This window comes from Rhagoletis zephyria, unplaced genomic scaffold (genome assembly GCF_001687245.7).
Source record: "Rhagoletis zephyria isolate East Lansing unplaced genomic scaffold, Rhagoletis_zephyria_1.1 Rzeph_scaffold_00059, whole genome shotgun sequence".
Lineage (NCBI taxonomy): Eukaryota > Metazoa > Arthropoda > Insecta > Diptera > Tephritidae > Rhagoletis > Rhagoletis zephyria.
The window spans coordinates 73,111-89,657 of record NW_016157143.1 but is presented as its reverse complement, the minus strand read 5'-3'; the positions used below and the strand labels follow the sequence as shown (position 1 = coordinate 89,657).

General features: G+C 35.9%; 3 protein-coding genes across 5 annotated transcripts; 1 reads left to right on the top strand and 2 right to left on the bottom strand.

Annotated features, from left to right (window-relative positions):
* Positions 1 to 1,721: 1,721 nt before the first annotated feature.
* On the bottom strand, positions 1,722 to 9,783 carry LOC108369534 (zinc finger protein 182). Of its 3 annotated transcripts, none has more exons than XM_017624656.1 (3): positions 9,009 to 9,783; positions 3,235 to 4,036; positions 1,722 to 2,350 (listed from the first exon to the last, which is right to left on the bottom strand). In XM_017624656.1, the coding sequence occupies exons 1-3, from the start codon at positions 9,646 to 9,648 to the stop codon at positions 2,125 to 2,127; spliced, it is 1,668 nt and encodes a 555-aa protein (XP_017480145.1). In that variant the 5' UTR covers positions 9,649 to 9,783; the 3' UTR covers positions 1,722 to 2,124. The 3 variants fall into 3 exon arrangements, with proteins under 3 accessions (XP_017480145.1, XP_017480161.1, XP_017480152.1); XM_017624672.1 differs by lacking the exons at positions 1,722 to 2,350; positions 3,235 to 4,036 and adding exons at positions 4,763 to 5,302; positions 5,365 to 6,106; XM_017624663.1 differs by lacking the exons at positions 1,722 to 2,350; positions 3,235 to 4,036 and adding exons at positions 6,972 to 7,400; positions 7,493 to 8,345.
* Positions 9,784 to 11,546: 1,763 nt separating this feature from the next.
* Positions 11,547 to 12,571, top strand: LOC108369586 (uncharacterized). Its single transcript, XM_017624725.1, has 3 exons — positions 11,547 to 11,885; positions 11,984 to 12,157; positions 12,244 to 12,571. Exons 1-3 carry the CDS (start codon positions 11,574 to 11,576, stop codon positions 12,280 to 12,282), a joined length of 525 nt encoding a protein of 174 aa, XP_017480214.1. The 5' UTR covers positions 11,547 to 11,573; the 3' UTR covers positions 12,283 to 12,571.
* Positions 12,450 to 14,198, bottom strand: LOC108369577 (S-adenosylmethionine mitochondrial carrier protein homolog). The gene is made up of 4 exons (XM_017624714.1): positions 13,991 to 14,198; positions 13,658 to 13,924; positions 13,153 to 13,571; positions 12,450 to 13,062 (listed from the first exon to the last, which is right to left on the bottom strand). Exons 1-4 carry the CDS (start codon positions 14,057 to 14,059, stop codon positions 12,936 to 12,938), a joined length of 882 nt encoding a protein of 293 aa, XP_017480203.1. The 5' UTR covers positions 14,060 to 14,198; the 3' UTR covers positions 12,450 to 12,935.
* Between the last annotated feature and the right edge of the window lie 2,349 nt (positions 14,199 to 16,547).

The following is a 16,547-nucleotide window of genomic DNA, read 5'->3' as shown; positions in this document are numbered from 1 at the left end:
ATATGGTATGTATGTATATAGAAATTTAACATATACACAATCGTCGATAGGATACCAGTCCCGGTATTGGAACTATTGCACAGTGCTCCCCGCCATAGGCCAAACATAATTTTTACTACCTATTATAATAAGTAGAATGTTTATGTAGTCTATATTCGTGTATACATACATACGTTTTTATTAGCTGATAAATTTTTGATAGAAACGTAAAATTGTTTCTTTATATTTTTTGGTTGTACTAGAATCAGCAAAGTTTTACTTTCCTTGCCACTCTTAGCCAATGATGAAATTCTTCGCATGAAATTCGTTAGATTTTTTCCTATAGAAGCTAATATCTTGTAGAAGCCACAAATGGGCAGATAAGTGAGGAGACCTATAAAAAATACTTTATATTAAAAGATGGTTAAATAATTAAATCATTGGGTATTATTATTGAGAGTCTCCTGAAGAGAAGCAGTTTTGTGATCGAAAAATAACGATTTTAAGAATTCTATACCATCTCTAGGAAAGTGTTTTTCCCCATATACATATGGGTCATTTCATCGTCACGAGTGGTACATTTTTACAGTAAAAATGCACTTTCTGTTTCTAAATTTAGGTATGAGGTACTCAACAATTCTTCATTTTGATAAAGCTGCGCCTAATTCACTATTATCTGAGTTATTACCAAATATGAAAAAAATTCCAACTTACTTTTATATGGGAAAAATCTGAGGTAAGTGCATTTCAGATGGAAGAAAATGCCTAGCACCGGCATCCAAAAAAAATTATTAAAAATCAACGCGAACTCCTAACGTCTTGAAATTTTCACTTTTAAATTTAATGGTCTATAAAACTGCATACCTACAGTTTTTTTTTAAATTCTGAATAAAAAGTTTAAAATTTGTGGGTGTAATTATTAAAGATTATTTAATTCTTATAATTTTTTGTACAAGTACAAGTAATTTTTAGCAAAAAAAAATCCGACTTAAATATATATATATATATATATTTCATGATCCAATTTTCGGATTCAAACCAGATTAGTATGGGACCACCTCTGAGACACTACATTTCCGATGCAAAAAGAATTATCGAAATCGGATGACGTGGTCCAAAGTTATGCGGTAACATACATAAAAAAATAGATATATTCCGACGAACTGAAAACCTCCTTTTCTGGAAGTCGGTTAAAAATAAACAAAAGAAAAAACCGAATCTGGTCAAAATGTCACTCATCGCTTCTTTGTGTACGACCATATACAGTTATAAAAATTGAATTTCTAACACTTATAATCAGATTTTAAGAAAAATTCCAAACATGATTTTGTATAGCCCATTAAATTTTAGTATAACAAAGTGCAAGTTTGAAGTTGCTAGAAAATCGCGTTGATTTTTGGCAATTTTTTTCGCGCAGGTTCTTTCATACAAAGTATGTTCGACAATTATTTTTTGTGTAGAGGAAATGAGCACCTTCCACTTAGCCTATACATTCTTATTAATTTATTTAAAGTGAAAACATGTTGTTGGTCATATATTTCTTTCTTTATATGTATGTACATGCATCATTATGTACAATCAAATCTATTATTCATATTCAACTGATTTTAAGATACATATTTTGGCTCATGCCATCTACATATCGTCGTTTAAAGTACAAAACCGCGTATCAGCAAAATGCAAAACCGCGTATCAAGATAAAGCAAAACCGCGTATGTGAGGTTGCATAAATTATTTTATAGAGAGTAAAAACACTCGTATTTCAAAATGGTCCTCTTTTTTATTAAGCAATCGCACTTCTGGCTAGAATATTTCAGGGCGAATGGATAAAGATTGAGTCAAGAGCTTGAGTGAACAAATCCAATTTTTGGCAGCCAATGTCAGTTACGCGGCATGGCAGAATGACGATACGCGGATATGTACATCAACAAAGAAGTATTTCAAATACTTTTTACTTAATTATACCTTTGTACTTCTAATAATTCATTTCAGACTTTTTGTGTTATATATTAATGAATGTATACGTTTATATACAAAAAAATGCAGCGTTAGTTAATCTTGAGCACCATATACTCGTACTACAATCCTTCGAATGCTTTTCATCCCCTTGGCGTCTAAGTCAAAACGAACAAATATAATCAGTCGTTACATATCCACCTCAACTTCCCCAACATCCTCAAAATATACACCACTTTCGGGGTCGTCGACATCTAAGTCATCCGCCTTAACTTGTGACATAACATCTGAGGTGCTTGCCACCTTTACGACTGCATGACGAATGCGAGTATGAGTATTTTTCAGTTTACGCATCGATTCCAATTCCTCAACGGGCATATCAATTTCATGCTTCAGTTTCAAGTGAACTTTGAGCCTGAAAAGGAAAGAGAATATCAAAATAAACAAAATCACATAAAAAAAAGGCGTGAGTACCAGGTACACATAAAAATTGATGTGTAAATATCTGCGTACGGCTTGGAAAAGCGTTAGACGATTCAGCTACATACATATGTCTGTATGTTCACAAATAGTTTAGCTTAGAAATTAAAAAATAATTTCATTTCACTTTATTCAATTTGTCGGGACCAGTACACGATTTTTTCAAAAACACTTCGATAATATTTCAGGATCATTTCACGCCTAGTTTCGAACTACCCTGAAATGATCCCGAAATGGTCCCTTACTAGTCCCAAAATAATCCCAAACTAGTCCCGAACTAGGCTGGAACTAGTTCCGAAATAGTCCTGAACTAGCGTCAAATGGTCCAGAACTAGTTCCAAGTGCTCGTCAAATAGTTGTGCACTATTCAAGAAATGTTCATGAACAGGACCCGAAACGGTCTCGAAATGATCACGAACTAGCTCTGAACTGATTCCGACAAATCCTGAAATTTTTCTGAAATAGTCACAAAAGGTCCTGAACTGCCCCCAAAATGGTCGAAAATTTGTGAACTTGTCCCGAAATGATCTCGATCAAGTTTTGAAATGGTTCGGAAATGGTCCATTAATAGTCCCAAAATTATCCCGAAATGGTCTTTAAATAGTGATGAACCAGTCCCGAAATGATCCCAAACTATCGACGTGAAATCGTCCTAAACTCCATGCAAAGTGCTCCTGAAATAGCCCTGATGTTTATTTGTGAACACAAGAAAAAATTACCGATTTTATGCTGGGTTACAAAAGACGCAGTTACAAATTTCCTCCTAGGTTAACGCATACGATATTTGCACGCAAAAAAAAAAAAAACGTAGTTACTTACCTCGACTTCTGCGGATAGCCCCTATCGCAGTAGGCGCACCGGAAAGGCATACCCGTATGTGAAAAGCTATGGTTACGCAGCGAAATCGTATTTTTGAATACTTTGCCACAACCCGTTTCCGGGCAAATGTATCTCAAATTATTATGTTTAACATGCATGTGCGTCGTCAGATGTCCTTTTTGTCCAAATCTGCGATGGCAATGCTGACATTCGTAGGGAAATTCACGCGTATGATAACGCATATGCACCTCCAGCGTTTGTGGTACCGAGAACGCTTTGTTACACAGCTGACACTTGAACGGTAGGAAGTCATCGCGCGAGCAATGTGTCTGTTTGTAGTGTAGCTCACACGACTGACGTGATAAATAAGAACGATCGCAGCCCTCAAAGGTACAATTGAAGCGCGGTCGATCCGGCTCGTGCATGCGTCGGTGGGAAAGCATTTTGCTACGGCTGGTAAACGATTTCTGGCAAAAATCGCAGGCGATGCGGCCAGCACGATGTGGATGAATTATTTTTATTGGTAGATCAGGCGTACAGGCGCGCGATGAGGGTGGGCTGTTTTGTTCTTCAATTTGACTTTGTGTATATTCGCTCAACTCATTGTCCTTTTTGCTCTCACCAGTAGTATAATCGCTGAGCGGTGTTGCATCTGAGTGAATAGACAGTCCTTCTGATTTGGAAGTTGAACCGGCCAGAGAGTTACTATTTGTATTATCGTTGCTGTAAAGGACAGAGTGGGGTAGTATGCTTTCAGCAGACACCGAATCGAGCTCTTCAACTAAAAGGTACTCCATTTGTACTGAAAATTTAATAGAAGTAAAACTTCACTCAAAAACAACATAAAACCCGTTTATTGTATTTTGTCTTTTTGAATTTCAAACTAAATTATTTAAAAAATCGAATAAAAGGATAAAAATCTGTTATAAATGAAAACTAACTAAACTACTACACCCTTGCAGCCGAGACCCCAAAGATCATTAGTTTTAAATAAAATAAAGTAAAATAAAGCATAAAATAAAATAAAATAAATGAAAAAAATAAATAAATAAAATAAAGTAAAATAAAAAATACAGTGGCTAAAAGTTTAAAGTATGTTTTTTATTTGAAAAGATGCGTTTCCCAAAACAAATACATTTTTTCTTTCTAAATGGCATTGAAAGTTCTTCGTTACACCTGTTGCAACACCACCCCTTAAGCTACACAAATGAGTTTGTATGTAAGCGAAAAATGATACATTATTAATAATAAACAAACTTTTACAAGTACTAAGTAAAATATATTTAAAATATTAAAAAAAGTGATTTTTAAGAAAAAAACAAAAACGACTTGAATTCTCACAAAAAACTTTAAGATAGTCGGTAATTTCTTCATGATCCAATGATCGGATTTAAACCAAATTAGTATGGGACTACCTGTGAGGTAACACCTTTCCTTACAAAAAGGAAGTCTAAAAATCGGCTAAGGTGGTCCAAAGTTATGCAGCAACATACATACAAAAAAAAAAAACAAAAAAATATTCCGGTGAATTGATAACCTTCTCCTTTTAGTGAAGTCGGTTAAAAATTAAACAAATAAAGCTAAAACTTAGACCCGCACGTCAGTCGGGTGTAAGCTATCAGAGCGACCCAAAATAGTTTCTGGCTAAGTAACCTCAGCAGTTTTTATGCCGGCAGAGCAAAAACTAAACTTAGGCAAATCTATATAATTAAAATTAATATGTAATATTATTCTACACACAGTTATGTGTCATCTAGCGCATTTATTTTAAATGTAGACTCAGGACAAATTGAAAAAATCCAAATAAATATGAAATATTTTTCTCTTTATCGAAAATTGCGCTACTTATGATAAAATGTTTCATATCCGTAACTGGAGTATATTTATATAGCAGCATCAGTAGTCTGCAAGCTCATCAGCATTAATCTCTTCAATCTGTGCACTGGAGTCAGGTTCTAATGCAGGCTGCAACTGTGCTTTCAGCTCAATCTCTTTGGCAACCAACATACAATCCAGCTCTTCGAGAGTATGATCAATGGCATGTACTCTGCTTATATGCCAACGCAATCTAAAAATATACATTTGTATTTAAGAAGCAAAAATTTTAATTAGAGCTTCTCTCTCACTCACCTGCCCTTGGTTGGGAAATCATGCTGGCAGTAGTCACAGCGATAGGGCAATTGCTTGACATGCGTATATGTGTGATTCTTAAGCGCATGCGATGTTTGAAACATTTTCCCACAACCTGATTGTTCGCAAATGAAGCGCTGTCCCTCGTGTTTCGTTTTTACATGGTTGGTGAGATGCGTCGCCAACATAAATGACTTGGCGCATATGTGACAAACAAATGGATAGATTTTCTTATGGAAGCGCAAATGTATCTGATAGTTCGCTCGACCAATACAGGTTTTCTCGCAAAATTCACACTTGAAGATGGGATAAGTTTGGCAGGTTATACGCTGCTGATGGCGTTCCAGTTGTTGCTTCGTTGAAAATTCTTTACTACATTCATCACATTTATGAGATGGCTTATTGAAGCGATGTTTACGATGTCGATGTGATGCCAAGCGCTGTCGCGATGGACTCATATGGTCACAATATTCACACTGATATGGCGGTCCACCAGGGATAAGTGGATGACGTCCACGCTTTCGCGGCATCGTATCGAATTGATCTTCGACTTTCGGAATTAGATCTTGATTTTCAAAGAGGTATTCCTTTAAATTAATATCATCCTCATCCGATGGCGGTGCTAGATTTACAAGTATTGTTGGTTTTATCGGCGATTCGTTGGCGTGCATTTTTATAGGTAAAATTACAGGCTCTTCTTTTTCAATCTTGAATGCGGCGATATGCTGATCCTTTTCGATGTCTAGAATTTGTGTTACAAAATGTGGGTGTAAGTAACGCGTTAGTAAGTTGAATACAAAATTAGGACACTTAAAAGAAAAACTCAGACCGTACAAAGAACTCAGAAACCGTTAAATGGATGGCAACGATGCTAACTTTTTACCAGATGAACAAGTAACTCATAATTAGGGAGTTCACGAGGTGTCGCAACTGCCAAATGGTGTAAATTTTAAAATAAATGGTTTAAAATATTTTGGGGGTTTTGGTGTACCGTTTAAAGTGTTTTTAAACTTTATAAAATTTATGACATTAATATAATAAGATTCGTTACGATATATTGCGCATTACTCAAATTAGGGAGGAAGGGAGAAAACAGAAAATAATTCAAATTCAAATAAATTTTAAAACAAAAGCAAAAAAGATTGGTTTTCTTAGCAATACATTTTTATTAATTGAAAATTAGCTAATGAATGCATACGGAATACTCGACATCGATGTCTTAACAGATATTATTTGTAGGTGTTCTTAAACATATATGTCCGTAGTTTTGATATTTCTCGCCATTATAATTAAAAGTCCTTAAGTTTACGATGGTACATAAGCCACTGGCCAATGGACCCGTTACGCTTACACTCCGTAGAGGCCCTTCAAGCCTGGGCCTGGGTTCAAGCTCGGTTCAACCCAACATCAAAAAATAAAAAATAAAACAAATCAGAAAAAAAATAAAAACAGAATAAAATTAAAAAAAATAAAATAAAAAAATAAATAAAAAACAGAATAAAGAAAATAAAAAATAAAAACATAATATTAAAAAAATAAAAACAGAATAAAATAAAAAATATGTATAGCACCAATCTATTATTATTATTATTAATGTAATGCAAACATATACCGAAAGGTAAAGATAAGGACTTGAATACTTATTAGTAATTGATGGGCTTTACTTCCCACCGCGTTAGTTTTATTAAATATAATGAAAATATATGTTCAATATTACTTAATTTACTTAACACTTTTTCAAACAAAAAAAATATATACATATTTTTATTTTCTAGTATTTTAATAGCTTTCTAATTAATCCATTCACACTTAAGATTTCAACTAGTATTCATAAAAAAAACTCCACTTACTACAAATAGTTATGTATAAAACTAGTATAAACTAAAGTTTAATTCATTTATAGCTTTAAGTTGTAGATCTATTCAGTAATTTTAACTAAATTTAATCTGGAACGCATCACATGAAATTTACGCATATCTTCCAATTGTTCGAGCGTCACTTCGATGCCATGCTTCTGTCGTATGTGCACTTTTAATCTACAACAAATAAACACATCAGTATATAAGATTCTTCTACTACGTAATAATCAGGAAAAATATTTATGTAGATAAGTACATATATAACTCACTTAGACTTTGCCGGATAGCCACGTTTACAATGTGCACATTCGAATGGCATTGAAGTGTGCGAAAATTCGTGATTGCGTAGCGATGATGATGACGTGAAAAATTTACCACAACCAGGATGTTCACATGAGTAGCGTACACTGTTGTGCTTTACATTCTTGTGTGTATTCAAGTGGCACATTTGTGCAAACTTTTGACCACATATATCGCACACGTATGGAAAATCGCCCGTATGAAAGCGCATATGCACTTCAAGTAATTTTCCAATAACGTAAATTTTACCACAAATCGGACACTTGTGTCCGATTCTGTTGTGGAACGTACGCACATGTACAAGTTTAGCCTGTTTGGTTGCATATAAACGACCACATTCTTCGCATTCGAATTTCGGCCGATCCGGTTCGTGAGAGCGACGATGTGTTAGCATACGTGATCGATTCTTGAAAACTTTCTGACAATAATCACAGGTAAATTTGCCACTGTAACGACGTCGCTCCCTAATTTCTCCTTTTTTCGAAATCACTAAAGACTTGACATCGATTTCGACATTTGATTCAGTATTCTGTTTGTTCGTTGGTGATTCCTTTTCTATTACATGTTCCTCATTTTGTTTATCATTAACTAATTCTATATCGCTTTCAGTACTTTCATAGTCAAAAGTAATGTTATCACTCTGAAATTCCGAATTACTTTCTTCGCTCGTTGACTTACTTTCTGAGGGTTTTATACTGGACACATCTGGACTTTTGTTTGAAGCTGCATCGATTAACCCATCAGTAAAATTCTTTTCATTTAATTTGACCTTTTGTAGTAGGTACTCTTGGTCATCAATTTGAATTTGTACTGTTTCCGCATCTGTTTATTCAATGAGTTATATAAGAAACAAAAACAACAACAAAATTAATAATGCAACACCAAACTTAGTTAACTTTAAAATTTTAACTTTCACGAATTTAAATTTTAAATTAACATCATTCAATAAACAATTGAGGAAACATTACAAGTATTTTCGTATTAAAATTTTAAAGTTATGTATTATCCATTCTTGAATTTAGTTACATTTGATGTAGTAGAACATGCGTGCCAAAAAATATCTACCAACCAAGATAGACAGTGGTGGTCTACATCACAGTATATCCTACTAAGTCGAATAGTCCCGCATACGCTTGCAGAACGACTTGCAATTTAAGGAGCATTTCCCAAAATCTTTGGAACCGTTATAACCTGTTTATAGAAGACAATCCCAATCACACAGCCCTAAACTTCTCTATTGTGCCAGTTTTCTTGTTAATACAACAATTTCTATAAGTAAATAAGCATTTCGTTGAGCTGCAAACGTCTTTTACGAACTACGAGGCTTCCATTAATGCCAACATGCGAATACGCACGAATTAACATAAAACTTACATATATCTCGTGAAATTTAAATCCACTAGCTACTAAATTCGGTAAAGTCAATACTATTTTTGGAAACTACGCTACTAAACTTCTAAATAGTACACGTATGTATGTAATTACCTTCATCGACCAGCTCGTCGACCGATTGATAATCTTCCATTTCCATATGTTCTTCCAACGCTTCATATTCTATAGGCGTCGCCAAGTGGCCAGCAATAATCTCTTGACTATTAGCTATTTCGTTTTCATTTGCAGCATCGTTAACATGTAGCGCTAGTATGAGTTGTGGATCATTTGTTTTGTCTTCAGCCTGCTCGACCACGTCTTCGGTCACTGTTTGTATGTTACTTTCAATTTGCGTAGGCGTCGTAACGTTACTATTTTCATAGCTTTCTTTTGCAATTGGCGGAGACGTCGAAAGGAATTCTTCATCTAGTTGTTCCGTTTTATTCAACTGCATTAAGAACTTCTTAGACTCCTCCACTTTTTTGTGAAAATCATATGCCACCTGCAACTCCAAGCCACATGACTTGCACAGCTGATGTGGCGCGTTAACACCACCAGCGTGCAAATCTATTTGCGTACAAACGGTGAAGCAATCATAGTAGCTAAGATTCTCTTCTTCATCGTAGATAAGTTGTAGATCAAGTAATTGAGACTCCTCTGGCACTTGCAGACACAGCCTACAGTAGTCAGATAAATCAACATATTCCGTTGAGCTTTCCTGCAAGGCGGTTTCGCTTTTCGTGGACTGCATCATAATTGAAGGCAATTAATGCCTTTTCCGCGATTGTTTGCCTGGTTTTATTGAAATAATCCTCAACTTTTTCCTGCAAGAAATCAATTCACAACGCTTTTAGTCTGTTCCACTACTCAGAGAAGGCGAATTTATACAAGGCGGTGTTGATGGCGAATTTAGATTTTCGCCGCGGTAGTTATTAATGTCAAAATGACGTCTTTGTTGTAAACAAGGCGAATTCATATTACAACAAACGCATCTTTTTGACATTAACTTATGCCTGGGTTATAATGGAAGTAGCGGAACGGAGTGAACTTTCACTTAATTATCCATTGTATGGGAAATGAATGCAAATGGTTATAATGCACGTAAACGTAACGTAAAACAGAACAATCTAAAATCAATAGATCCAAGGCGAATTTATACAAGGTGGTATTGATGGCGAATTAAATTTTCGCCGCGGTACTACTGAATGTCAAAATGATGTGTTTGTTGTAAACAAGGCGAATTCATTTTACAACAAACACATCATTTTGACATTAAGACGTACCTCGGCGAAAATCTAAACTCGCCATCAACACCATGTCACGATTGAGAGAATACTAAGGTTGCGCCGATCTCGGACCGCTATTCCTCTCTTAACGAATTTGACAGAATCGTTGTTTGCATGACGTCACACTGGTGCAACTTGTTTACGTTTTCTTTGCAACATTTTTTCTTCTTCTTCCATTCTTGCTCACGTTTTGGCATTTCTCTCTCGCAATTGCACCAGTGTGACGTCACACAAAAGTTATTCTCAAAAATCCTCTCTGATCGGCGCAATCTTGTATTCTATCATTCTTGACACCATGTTGTATAAATTCGCCTTGAATAGATCCTTATGAATTCGCCGCGATTTGTTACGATACGCACGGTGCGTATCGTTCCATTATAACCAAGGCATTAGGGTTAACACCGGACAATATTGCCAAGACAATAATGGCTGAATTTCTTTATTCATTCTGAACGTTTGGAATAAACTTTTTTGTTTACTTATTCTGTTATTTNGCAATCTTGTATTCTATCATTCTTGACACCATGTTGTATAAATTCGCCTTGAATAGATCCTTATGAATTCGCCGCGATTTGTTACGATACGCACGGTGCGTATCGTTCCATTATAACCAAGGCATTAGGGTTAACACCGGACAATATTGCCAAGACAATAATGGCTGAATTTCTTTATTCATTCTGAACGTTTGGAATAAACTTTTTTGTTTACTTATTCTGTTATTTACGTATTCTGTTTATTCAGGCTGTGAAATGGGATTATCCGGAATGTATAAAGAAACGCAGCCATTGTCAAAATGATGTGTTTGTTGTAAAATGAATTAGCCGTGTTTACAACAAACACATCGTTTTGACATTGACGAAAGCCAATTTCGGGTGACGCAAAAAAACAAATTCGACGGCATGCGTACCAAAACGCAAGCCGCGAATATTAGGTTAGCCTGTCACAGATTTGCCGCTGGGGAGAGCTGAGAGAGATGTGTCAGTATGTATATGTATATTACGCAGGCAATAGACACAATGTACTACGACGTCACACCTTTGTCAAAAATTTCAAGGGAGTGTTAGCGGTATCACAATCAGCGCCACCTTCTGTATTCGTTTCACCACGCCCATAGACAACTGAAATGGATTAAAGCAAAGGGATGTTTCGCTCGGTTTGTCAAGCCGCTTCTGTTGTGTATTTCGCTCTTTACTCCCATTATAACATGAGAGTACAGCCTGCAGTACTGGAACAGACTATGTACGTGCTCGTTCAGTGACAGCTGTCCGAGCATTTAGCGTGCTTTTATTGGCGATGCCATATCAAAGGTGTTTTTGCACAAATGCAACCTTGTTTTGTATTGCACCAACTGTCATTTATGTAAACAAATAAAATTGGGGTGCATTTCACTTGCATGAGAATTGCATTTACAACTCAGTACATACTGAGATTTACAATTTGTGTTAAAAATTACAAGGAAATAATGACTGAAAACGTAACAGCCTTGCAAAACTTTATGTCCTCCACGTTAGCAGCAACGACGAGCGATCTTCTAGAGCAAAATACAAATTCAACTTTACCTACTTTACTGCCTACGACACTTGCATCAGCTACAACAAGCAAAACAACAGATGCAGCGGATACGGATATTGAGCCAGACGATAGTGGGCACTTCATTTTAATTCCACTCACTGTTCTTTTGCTTATTGTGGCTTTATCAGCGCTAGTGAGTATTTAACTAAATCAATGCTTCTGTCCATCTTTGCAGTGCATGTATGTATGTATGCTTATCGATTTTTACACTATTTTCATGGCAACGTACAGGTATTCTTGATAGGGCGGAATAGACGCCGCCTAGCTCGTATCTATTGCCGACGAAGAAGTGAGCGCAAGTATTCACTTGAAGACGATTCCGATACGCCAATGGAGCAGGGTGACGATTATGATTTCGACGATCCGAGCGAATGTCTGCTGAAGGGGAAACTACAAATCGATAATGTGAGTGCAGTCATTTAAAATTTAATGATATATTCTCTGCGTTTTGTAATATTTTGTAATATTACATTTTTTCTTATATTACCCAGAGTTACGCAAGTACACTTCGCAAGGAACTATACACTTAAGCAAGCATACCAAACTTTGACGAAAATAGCGGTTATTAGAGCTATTAAACTATCAAATCATAAAATTTACCTGCTATAATTGTTGCACCTGATGTTTCGTAATAGCACATGATACTCAAATACATAGATAATTCTCGCGCTATGCTCATAAATTAAGACAAAGATCGTTATGGAAACTAAGCTAGATTCTAAATATATTTTTGCTTCGATCCAAAGTCTATGAAAATAGAAAATACATTATAAATAAGCATTAAATTGATTCTTACAACTAATCAATTATTTTTAATTTGAGTATATCTGTTTCTACACACATCGATGGTCCTGTGCAATAACCATTCAAAATTCAAAAAATAAAAACTGTTACTACTGTTAAGTGGCTCTTGTCTCTACTCCATTTCCATTCTTTACTAAGGAAGCAGTAAGGATTGCTAAAGTAAGTTCAAATATTAGACATGGATTCAATACGGATTAGACATGAGCTACTAAACAGTAGTAACGGTTTTTAATTTTTGAATTGTGTCGTTATTGCACAGGACCATGGACATAAAGATATGTATGTATGTACGTACATATTACATATGAACGTTTGTTAAGGGCATGCCTATAGACTTAAAATTAAAGAACTTTGCGATTTCATATCAATTATTGCTTTGCTATATATTTGGATTATCCGCTGCTACAGTGCCACGCAAAAGTCTTAATGTTAAATCATAAAACCCAAAGAAAAATGCACCTCCTAGAGTGATCCAGAGGACACGTGGTGCAAAACCGGCAAAAAGACTATAGAAAGAAATAAATTGTTTGAATAAAGGATTATATCATGTACAGACATATGTGTATCTACATACTATATATTAACCCTCCACTCACCCCGCAAAACCACGTTCCCTGTACACGGCCGCTAACACAGTGCGTGGATTCAACTTTCTTGTTGCCGTGCCCTGTTCAGCAAGCATAATACGCGTCTTTGCTACATCTAGTGGTGTAGTGAGACCTGCGGCAATACCACCAGCCATTGCACCACATAATGCAACCGTAAAAGGAGTCGAATCCATGCCAGTTGTAGCAGTCCAATGTAGCTTAAAATATTCCCACATGGGAAATTGTATTAAGCTGAATGGTATTTCACGCATCACCGTAGTACTAAATCCACGATAAAGACCACGGCGCAACCCTTCTAGTTTGTAAGCACGCCAAAGTATTTGTAGTGCTGTAGTTTTCTGTGTATTGCCAAGTGTTTGACGTCGTTGTTTCGCAATTTCGACGGGTACACGGATCAGGCATGCTAGCTGGAATGCAGTTGTTTTATATTTATCAAAGCATCTGCGCATACATATATGTATATGTAATAGGTATTTCATAACCTCCGACTTACAACTTCAGCACAAGATGCCGAAACCATGTGTACGTAAGGTGAATTGATCACACCGGTAGTAGTGCTGAAATAACGCTTGAAACCTTCATAGCAACAGAAAAATATCGCAGCAGTTGGTGCGCTACCAGCAGCAGCGGGTGCTAAACCTTTATAAACGCCACGAAAGCCGCCAGCACGCATGAAACCCAATTCACTTTGCAGCCTCGTTTTAACAGTATCGATGGGGAAAAGCGCAATATCAACAACCACACCAGCTACACCCCCTGCCTGTGAAAGGAAGAGTTCTTGATTTCGTTTGGATTATGCTATATTTTCTTTAATTTGTGTGCTTACCACTAATGAGTGCAAAAATGAATACTGCGGATGTATTTGGTCCACTTCTTTGCTGCCGTCTATTTCCATTTTCTTACACTTAACTGCTAGCCAGTTGCAAATAATTTTATTTTAAATGTTATCCAGCAACTCCATCTTCCACTTAACAACTACCTTTTTTTATTGAATGAAAACCAATCGGAGTTAGGGTTGCCAAACCTTCCTCATTCGGAGCGGGGAGTGGCGGTTGAGGCCTTTTTCCATTTTTACTTTGGTATGGGAAAAAGCAATCAGCAAACAAGTATCAAAGATGTATGCGGTTTTTGGCCGCGTAAAACTTTAGCCATGTAACTGCATATCCAAGAATTCAGAATAAATACTCCACACTTTTTATGGAAATTTGTTGCATTTTTCTAAACATTTTATTAAGTGTGAAAGTTTTAATTAGTTTTATGGTTTTGGCTAAAGCATGAAAAACATTTTTATAAAATAAAAAAAAAATGTACTTGAAAAACATTGTAAATATTTAAATAAAAAATTTGATGAAGTGATATTAAATTTTTATTTTCGAACGGTTTTGCTGTTCCCTAAGCGAATAAATCAATTTTTTGTTTTTAGTACGCTTTCTACTACGGTTTTCTAAAGTTTTTTTTTGTGAAAAAAGGGCACAAGGCAACTCAGGTTTGCAACAGAAATATATGCCCGTTCCATTATTTCTTGAGGAAGGAGTGAGGTAACAGGCTGTGAAGTATCAAAAACTTAAAAATTCCTTGGACACACACACGAAATAATTGCAATCTTTTCTTGACCGTTTTCTTGAGAGCTGCATACAGGCCATTAGTTGTATCCCAAGTCCCTCAATTTGTTCTTATATGTACCCCTTTCGTGATTGTAGGTCTGGCAACATTGATCGTAGTTCAACGGCTGTCTTGAAGTTGGTCGCACTCGTTTTTTTCCGGCCGTCTGTTGCTGGCTATAATCAGCTGTTTCCTTATCAGTACAGGATGCGCCGAATGAATCAAATTTCTTTACCCTTACACAACGTTGCAATTTCGCAGGTTGCACGTGATAATTTTTTTGACGATGAGTTATTCGAAAAAATTTATAACGCATTTTCAACCATTTTTCTGCAGTCTGTTTTAATTTTTTTTGAGTACGTAAATTCATTAGGGAAGCTGAAATAAGTATCAAAATTAAATAAAAATAAATAAACAACTCACCAAGAAATAGCACGTATGAGTTGTCAAAAATCAACCAAATCAAAGAACACCAAAAATATAGCACAATAAAATGGTATGATTTCACCATAACCAAAAACACAATTCTCTGCACATAAAAACTCAATTTCAAAAGCTATAGACATCTGAGAAATTGAACGAAAAATTGCCTACCGCCTTGAAAGAACAATTGCTTTCAACCAGAAGGGCAATTTGCAAGTGTAAGCACATTGGTAGAACAGTGAGTGAATGCTAATTGAAAGCATTATTTTGAATATGTGAACCTCAAGCATTAAGTAAAAATATCGTAATTACAAGTTATCGAGTAAGTATATTATAGGTGTTTTTAATTAATCCCAAAACTTGCTACTTTACATTCGGGTATAGCAGTTTGCCTTGGGTTGTTTTTTAATATTCATGGCAAAAAAAAATATGTTTCGTGTTTGCTTTTTGAGTTATGTATCAAGACGCCAGGGGAATAAATCTTCATTTTGAAATCCAACGCAGTTTACTCTATCGACCTACTTACAAGGACCTTTATAATGATTTAAGAACACAAACTATTATCGTTCAAACAAAATCGGACAGTGTAAGGGTCTGATTATTCATATTTCGCATAAGTTTCAAACAATCATTTTGTATACATTCCATTAACCAGAAATTAGCAAAACTTGTAAAAACTTAGCGATCTGTTTAGTTTAGATTTTGCTGTCATTTTCTTAAGTGACATTTTAATTGCAGTGGTTGTGCAAAGTTATGCATAATCAGATGTTAAATCGCAATTCAACCGTAAAATGTACGTGTTTCGACTGGTCGATTCTTCAGACGAGGTTACAATCGACTGAAATCGACCCGTGTAAAGGCCGCCTTACCCAACCGCCGATGAAATTGACCAGACGTCTTCACGTGATGGAAAATCTCGCTTGCGTGACGACGCATGCGAGAAACCGCACGTGCAGCCCGCAAAAAGTACGAAGCATGCTTTTTCTCGCATACGGAGCGGTATGCGAGCTCTCGCTTGCTTTCAACTGTCATTTTTGTTGTTTGACAGCTATGTTCTCATTTCGCAGAATTCTTCAGAGTAGCAACATCGTTTATTTTGGAGGCAATTACAAATTAAGAGGCAGCCATTTTTCATTTGAAAATAGTATAAATCTCTTTATGCAGATTTTCTAATTTTCTCAAACTTTTAAGAGCCTACCAGGCTTGAACCTTCTTGTTTGGCGACATTTTACAAATGAAAAAGTATGCTGTCAAATGCCCAGGCAACAAAACTCTATCTCGCTTGCGAGAAAAAAGCAGAACGCAAGCGAGATTTTCAAGCATGTGAAGACGGCCGGTTAAACCACTCAAGGCCAGAA

Bases quoted from the DNA above. Each gene is read 5' to 3' on its own strand.
- LOC108369534 (XM_017624656.1), bottom strand. From the start codon at position 9,648: ATGATGCAGTCCACGAAAAGCGAAACCGCCTTGCAGGAAAGCTCAACG. The intron at 4,037-9,008 runs GTAATTACATAC...TTAAATTTTCAG, and splicing joins CGACGAGCTGGTCGATGAAG to TACAAATGGAGTACCTTTTA. The intron at 2,351-3,234 runs GTAAGTAACTAC...TTTCCTTTTCAG, and splicing joins GGCTATCCGCAGAAGTCGAG to GCTCAAAGTTCACTTGAAAC.
- LOC108369586 (XM_017624725.1), top strand. From the start codon at position 11,574: ATGAGAATTGCATTTACAACTCAGTACATACTGAGATTTACAATTTGT. The intron at 11,886-11,983 runs GTGAGTATTTAA...GGCAACGTACAG, and splicing joins TTGTGGCTTTATCAGCGCTA to GTATTCTTGATAGGGCGGAA. The intron at 12,158-12,243 runs GTGAGTGCAGTC...TATATTACCCAG, and splicing joins GGAAACTACAAATCGATAAT to AGTTACGCAAGTACACTTCG.
- LOC108369577 (XM_017624714.1), bottom strand. From the start codon at position 14,059: ATGGAAATAGACGGCAGCAAAGAAGTGGACCAAATACATCCGCAGTAT. The intron at 13,925-13,990 runs GTAAGCACACAA...TTCCTTTCACAG, and splicing joins CATTTTTGCACTCATTAGTG to GCAGGGGGTGTAGCTGGTGT. The intron at 13,063-13,152 runs GTGAGTGGAGGG...TTCTTTCTATAG, and splicing joins AGGGAACGTGGTTTTGCGGG to TCTTTTTGCCGGTTTTGCAC.